Source organism: Saprolegnia parasitica, assembly GCF_000151545.1.
Source record: "Saprolegnia parasitica CBS 223.65 unplaced genomic scaffold supercont2.110, whole genome shotgun sequence".
In the NCBI taxonomy this organism is placed as follows: domain Eukaryota; phylum Oomycota; class Saprolegniomycetes; order Saprolegniales; family Saprolegniaceae; genus Saprolegnia; species Saprolegnia parasitica.
In genome coordinates, this window is record NW_012156504.1 from 67,084 (window position 1) to 73,725 (window position 6,642).

The 6,642-nt window shown below is 57.1% G+C and overlaps 3 protein-coding genes across 3 annotated transcripts; 1 reads left to right on the top strand and 2 right to left on the bottom strand.

Annotated features, from left to right (window-relative positions):
• Positions 1 to 28: 28 nt before the first annotated feature.
• On the top strand, positions 29 to 442 carry SPRG_13887 (hypothetical protein; the record flags this gene model as incomplete). Its single annotated transcript, XM_012352915.1, has 3 exons — positions 29 to 155; positions 210 to 359; positions 414 to 442. Coding segments are annotated over 3 exons (306 nt in total), but the record flags the coding sequence as incomplete, so codon positions are not given.
• Positions 443 to 771: 329 nt separating this feature from the next.
• On the bottom strand, positions 772 to 2,076 carry SPRG_13888 (hypothetical protein; the record flags this gene model as incomplete). Its single annotated transcript, XM_012352916.1, has 1 exon — positions 772 to 2,076. The coding sequence occupies one exon, from the start codon at positions 2,074 to 2,076 to the stop codon at positions 772 to 774; it is 1,305 nt and encodes a 434-aa protein (XP_012208306.1).
• Positions 2,077 to 2,933: 857 nt separating this feature from the next.
• SPRG_13889 (hypothetical protein) lies at positions 2,934 to 4,268 on the bottom strand (the record flags this gene model as incomplete). Its single annotated transcript, XM_012352917.1, has 1 exon — positions 2,934 to 4,268. The coding sequence occupies one exon, from the start codon at positions 4,266 to 4,268 to the stop codon at positions 2,934 to 2,936; it is 1,335 nt and encodes a 444-aa protein (XP_012208307.1).
• Between the last annotated feature and the right edge of the window lie 2,374 nt (positions 4,269 to 6,642).

The following is a 6,642-nucleotide window of genomic DNA, read 5'->3' on the forward strand; positions in this document are numbered from 1 at the left end:
AGACTACCGCCAGCCACCGCAAGCAGAGTACCGCCAGCCGCCGCCCGTGCAGGCGCCGTACCAGCCACCACCGACCTCGTACGGCGCGCCCGAGCCGTACGCGCCACCGCAGCGGGACCCGCGCATGATGGCGCGCGACCCGCGTGGAGATCCGCGTGGAGATCCCCGTGGAGATCCCCGTGGAGATCCCCGTGGAGATCCTCGTGGAGATCCGCGACTGGCCCCGCCGCCGCAGCTAGGTGGCTTTCAGAGCGCGCCGCACGCGTTGCAGCCGCCGCCCTACGCGCCGCGCGGAGGACATGGCGACCCGCGCCGGTCGCCGCCGGCCCCGTACGCTCCCCAGGGCGGCAAGTACGGAGGTACTTGTGTGTGTGGAAATATTGACCGAGGTCGTGACGCAGACACTGCATTAGGACGCCGCCCGGGCCCGGGCCGACGATAGGTGTGACCCTGTTCTCTAAACAAACTCCTCCTCCTTCCTGCCTGCACGCGTCTTGCATCCCATCGATCGACCTTTATTAAGAACGTTATAGAAGGGTCCTAGTCGCAGGGTTCTATTGCTAACAAAGCGAAACTCGTACTGCCTGCAGCGTGAATACTACATGCATTGTTGAACCACCACTATCGTTCGGTCGACCAAAGGCGTAGTAGAGTCCCCAGAGCCAACAAACATGTAGTAGGCGAGAATTGCAGACCCGTCGTCGTCTCGGATCACAAGACAAGTAGACGAGAAGACTGTTTGTTGATGGGTTTTTATGCCCTTGGTTGAAGTTAATATGTTGACGGATGTGAGGTGTGACTGTGCCCGCGTTTGGTGTGCGGGTGCTTGGCGGGAGGGTGCATAGTCGTCAGGCGCGGTGTCGGTGCCGGCGGCGCCGTGGGCTTGTCCCGAGGCGTGTCGGTCGGTGCAGTTGTCGGAGCCACCACCGGATTGCTCGGTGCGGTGGTGGGATGAATCGTTGGTGTCGCCGTGTGCGTCGGTGTGTAGGTGGGGGCGACGGTCGGTGTCGTCGTCGTCGTCGGTGTCGTCGTCGGTTTACCGGCAACCATGGTCGGGTACGAGCACTGGTCGGCGACGTTGCACATGCCCTTGCCACCGACGCCGCGCTGGAGGTAGATGTAGCCGTGGTCGCCCCAGTATTCTCCCCACGAGTTGCGAATTTTGTAATATGCCGTGCCGTTGCTACTGCCGTACCCGACGGCCACGACGGCGTGGTCGGACGCTGCCCCGGGGCACTGCGTCACGACGCCGCTCTTGTAATTGCGCCAGACGTCGTTGCCGGCTTCGACTGTCACAACGACGGGCTGCATGTCGATCGCGGCCTGGAGCGCGCGCTCGCCTTGGATATTGACGGTCGCGCCGATCTGTAGCTTGGTCTTGCTACAGGTTGTGTTGCAGCTGGCATCGGACGCTGTGTACGGAAACTCGCTCGACGAGCAGAGACCGGTCGTCGCGATGTAGTCGAGCGCTTGGCTGGGCCAGCCGCCGTTGCAACCATAGCCTGCGTTATTAGCGCAGCTCACAAGCTGCTGCTCGGCTAGGTTGAGGAGCTTGCCTGTGGCGAGGCAGTGCGCCATCTCGGCGGCGCCGGTGGCCGAGATGGCCCAGCAGCTACCGCACTGCCCTTGGTCGCGGACTGCAGGCATGCACTGGGTGGTCGTCCAGTCAACGCTGGTGGCCGCCAACTGCGCCGACGTGAGCTCGTCGCGCAGCTGCCGCGTCAGTATTTGCTTGGGCAGTGCGCCTTGGGCGTACGTACGAAACTCTTCAGACGTCAAGAGCGCGAATCGGTTGTCGGTCGAAAACGTCGCGTGCGGGTGCGCGGCGTTGAGTGCTGCGACGATCTTCTTGGTGGCTGCAAAGCGCGCGAGCTCGACATCGAGTTGCTGGTCACTGCTAAGGCTTTGGAGTAGCGGTGACGGAGGCAGGAGGTGGTGGGCGGCCGCGCGCAGCCCCGCCGCGCTCGCCTTCCATGCCGCGAGCTCCTTCAGTAGGGCGTTGCGCTCGTCGTTGGTCATTTGAAGGGCCGTCGCCGACGCGGCGAGAAGAATCAGATACACGGTCATCCACTTCATAGGAACAGGCAAAAGGCAAAGTGGTCAAAGGGCAAAGTGGCTCGAGACTCCATGCACGAGACCGATGCTGCATTGACGAACGGCAATCGGCGTAATGTTTTTCGAAGGCGCGTGCGCGATTAGTGAGAACGTGACGAGGTCCATTGGAACCCGATTGCACACAGCGATCGCATGATTCCGTCGCATGCAAGGTTGTATCCGATGTCTGGATGATGGCAAATCCAAAACGCTCAAACTAGCCTTGCGTTGTCGGCGGTGCAGACGATGAAAATGAGATCTTAGTGAGTGGTTCGTCCCATCGTCCGCTATTGTTGTAGAAGCGGCGCCGTTTCTGAAGACTATGGGCGCGTGTTCCAAGGGTTCGTCAGAAACGACCCGACGTTCGGCCAAGCTTTCAGTGATAGGTTCCTTGTGACACATTCTTGTTGGCAGAAGCGAGTCGACCTGCTACTTGCCACTGCAGATTTTGGGATCAGGATTGCATCTGGACGGTCGCTTCGCCACGGTACCTGTACTGCGGGCATACTTGCGGGCATGACACGGTGGTACAATTTTGGACGACCCACTTCAACAACAACGGTGGTGCATTTGTGGTTGAATCGGCTCGGCCGTCGAGCCAATAAAGCACGCGTGTGCTGCTGCGTGCGCTGTGCCACCGTATTGGTATCGCAAGCATCATTGATTGTCATTTTAGGCTTGAAATGTGTACGGGTCAAACGAGCCACTACACGCTATAAACAGCCCTACACTGCTGTACAACGATCCGGCGGTGCTTCTGAAGCAAATGTCAGGTCCAAGAAAATATGAAACAAATTGACACTTGTAGATTGGTAATCACAGCAAAACGCACAAATGAACTAGTTGGACGCACCCGGGCACGGCTTCTTCGTGTGCGGCTTCTTCGGGTGCTTGGTGCGCGGGTGCTTGGTGCGCGGGCGCTTGGTGTGCGGGCGCGTCGTCGGAGCGTTCGTCGGGTCCTCGGTCGGCATGTCGGTCGTCGAGCCGTCGTCGGACGGGTACTCGGTCGGCGCATCGCTTGGCTCGTCCGTGGGGCCGTCACTCGGCTCGTCGCTGGGTTCGTCGTTCGGCTCGTCGCTCGGGTAGTCGCTGGGACTGTCGGTCGGATTCGACGCCGGCTTCCCGCTCAACGTTGGGTACGAGCCGCCGTCGGCGACGTTGCACATGCCCTTGCCGCCGCCGCCGCGCTTGAGGTACATGTACCCGCCTTCGCCCCAGTTGGCGCCCCACGAGTTGCGGATCTTAAAGTGCTGCTGGCCGTCTTTCGTGCCGTACCCGACCGCAATGACCGCGTGGTCCGACTGCGCGCCCGGACAGCTCTGTACGACGCCGCTCTTGTAGTGCTGCCACACATCGTTGCCGGCCTCGACCGTGACCGAGATCGGCTGCGTGTCAAGGGCCTTTTGGATCGCGCTCTCACCGCGGATGTCGACGGTCTTACCGATGCTGAGCTTGGTCTTGGCGCACGTCGACTTGCAACTACTGTCGCTTGTCGTGTACGGGTAGTCCTTGGCCGAGCAGAGACCGGTCGACGAGATGTAGTCGAGCGCCTTGTTGGGCCAGCCGCCCTGGCAACCCATACCCGCGCCCTTGGCGCAGCTCACGAGTTGCTGCTCCGAGAGGTCGAGGAGCTTGCCCGTGACGATGCAGTGGCCCATGGCCGAAGCGCCGGCGGTGGCAAAGGCCCAGCAGCTGCCGCAGCCGCCTTGGTTCTTGACCGGCGGCATGCACTTGGTCGTCGACCAGTCCTTGTCGGCGGCCTCGATCTGGGACTGCGTGAGCGTGGTCTCTTCGTGCTCGGCGCGCAGTACGCGGCGCGCTTGCTCCTTGTTGAACGAGCCCTTGACGTACGCCTGGAACTCGTGTGCGTTGAGCAGAGCAAACTGGTTGTTGTAGTCAAAGGTGGCGCCCGGGTGCTTCTTGTTGAGGTCGGCGACAACTTGCTTGGCGTTGGCAAAGCGCGTGAGCTCGTCCTCGAGCTTGGCTTCTTCGGTCAGCGCCTCTTCGGTGTTTTGCGACGGAAGAAGACCAAGCGACTCGGCCGACTTGCCCGCATGGCTCGACTTCCACTGCTCGAGCTCCTTGGTGAGCGCGGCGCGGTCTGCGTTCGACATTTCGAGGGCGACGGCCGACGACGCGGTGGCGAGGAATGCAGTGAGAAAGATAAGCTTCATGGTGGAGGCGAAGCCAATGTGAAAATGAGGAGAGCCATGCTCGCTGATGGCGGCCGCTGGATGGATTTTGGAACGTGCATGCTGTCATAGTGGCTGTTGTGGTAGTTGCAGACGTTTTTCAGTTGGTATATATGTGCTACGAGACGACCATGTGGATGCGAGGCGCAAGAGAGACGGCGAAGGCTAGTCTTTACTCGGTTGCATGCATGTGGCAGCCGGCACGTACCACAAACATAAGGGAGTGCCTCCACCATCCATGTCCGGAGCATGCATCACGCAATGGAAGAGGGGTTGAATGATTAAGATTCCTTCGGTGCACGGCAACGCAATTATAGCTCAATCAGACTAGGCCAGTCTAGCGTACTTGAGGTCGCGCAGCCACCGATAGAAAGTTCATCGCATGAGTTGCACGCAGGGCGGGCATAGGCTGTATGATGCCCTAGCATCTCGCGGTGACCGACATCGATTGGGTTCGAGTTGTCCAGCCGCTCCAACCGAGTGCCACATGTATAGGGTTTGAGCATACAGTACTCATGGCCAGAGTCAGGCCAGATCTGAAGCGTCGCTTTGGCAAAGTGGGCTCGTAGATGATGCCAGACACTCGTTTTTGCTAATCGCGCGACCACGAAGCCGAGTGCAGAGTATACATGCAGTGTAGAAATCTGTTAAAGCAGAAGCGTTTTTGGTGCCTTGATCCATCGTACCTATCCACCAATCCAAATATTGCGAAGCGTTGGCTCGTCAACCGTTCCCATCGTATGGAATGAGCTATAAAATGACGTTGCTGCCAACGAAAACAAAGCCCAACGCGCCGCCACATTCAAAACGGTGTGGCGTCCAGTAAGGCCATGCTGCATCAAGATGATGAGCACCACATTTTCCTCGTCCAAGTCTAGCCTTTTCATCATCGCATTTCGTCCCGACAACGTTCGGCAGCCAAGTCGTCGTACTGTCGGAGAAACAACCTCGTCCAGTAATTTCCATCAAACACGATGGGATTATTCCCTAGCGCTACGTGCGCGCCACTTTGCGGGGTAAACCGAGTGGGGAAACTAAAGGAAAAATACTGTTCTCGGAAGGATCCAGCACCAATCGATCAAACAACGTACATCTGCCTTCTTTGCTCATCGCTGTGCGGCTCCATTCAGGATCGTCGTATTTTAGCACTACCACCCAAGACTACCACCACACCGCACCCACATACTGTGGATGCGGTGGTAATAGTGAATGGGCCACAGATGAAGCATCGTTAGGAGATACTGTATCGGACGGCCAGACCTTCCAAAGCCAAACAGCTGCTCGTTAAGACACAGATGGCCCCAACAGCAAACAACGACAGTACCGCCACGTCGAGTTCAAGCAGCACGCTCTGCTTCGCTACTCATTGTAATCCATTCACCAGGTCTTCCTTGGGCGGCGGCGGCCGTTTGACACGAAACTCACTCTTCTCTCCTATGCACTTGCGTTCGGACCACGGGGATAGATTCTGGGCATACGTATTTCTGCATAGTGATTGGCTAAAATAAGATGATTTTGGAGATTGCAGCAAGGTGTACGGTCGCCAAGAGCTGTCGCCAATGCAGCAGGGATGCTCCATGCGCCGTAGTTGCATGCGTGCGTGCGCACTCACAAGAATAATAAGAGAGACATTATCGATGTATTGTATCCAATCCACACTAAAAATTACACCAACGTATCTTGTGTCGATTGGTTTCGGAAGCTGGAGTAGGCAGTCGCAACCAACGGGATAATATTATTCCCTTGGTCGCAACAGACGCCAATCATTAAGCGCGGATGACAGAAAAGGCATTGACAGTAGAACCGCTTTACGCCGACGACACGGCCGCGTTGAGGTCGCGCAGCGACAGAATACAGTCTTGGCTCCATGAGTGCCCACTTATGGGATGACGTTGGCGCCGAACGATTTACATCGTGCTCATTGCGTCCCCGTGCTTTCTCAGGGTAATTTGAAGAGGAGACTAAAGATGTTATGTCCACAGTGAGCATCTCATAAACGGTACCGGTACGGAGACGGAAGCGAGAGAGATTTGCTGTCTGCATCACGTTCGCCTTGGGATAAGAATTTAGCGTGCGAAAGCTCCTTCGATAGGCTCGCAATATTTCTAACAATGCTATCTCCTTTGCATGTCAAATATGCAAATACAAAGCTTGTAAAATAAAATATTGTAAAAGACCAGCGTGCATGAAAAACGCCCATTATTGACAGTAAATTCTATTTAAATATTAAAAGAGACCCGACTGCATGGAAAAAGTACATCTCTATCAGTCTCTTGGATGGCGAGGAGTTGTTTCTATTGTACGAAAAATATTTCGTGAAGAAGCGCGTACAATTGCTCCGATACAAGGGACTGAA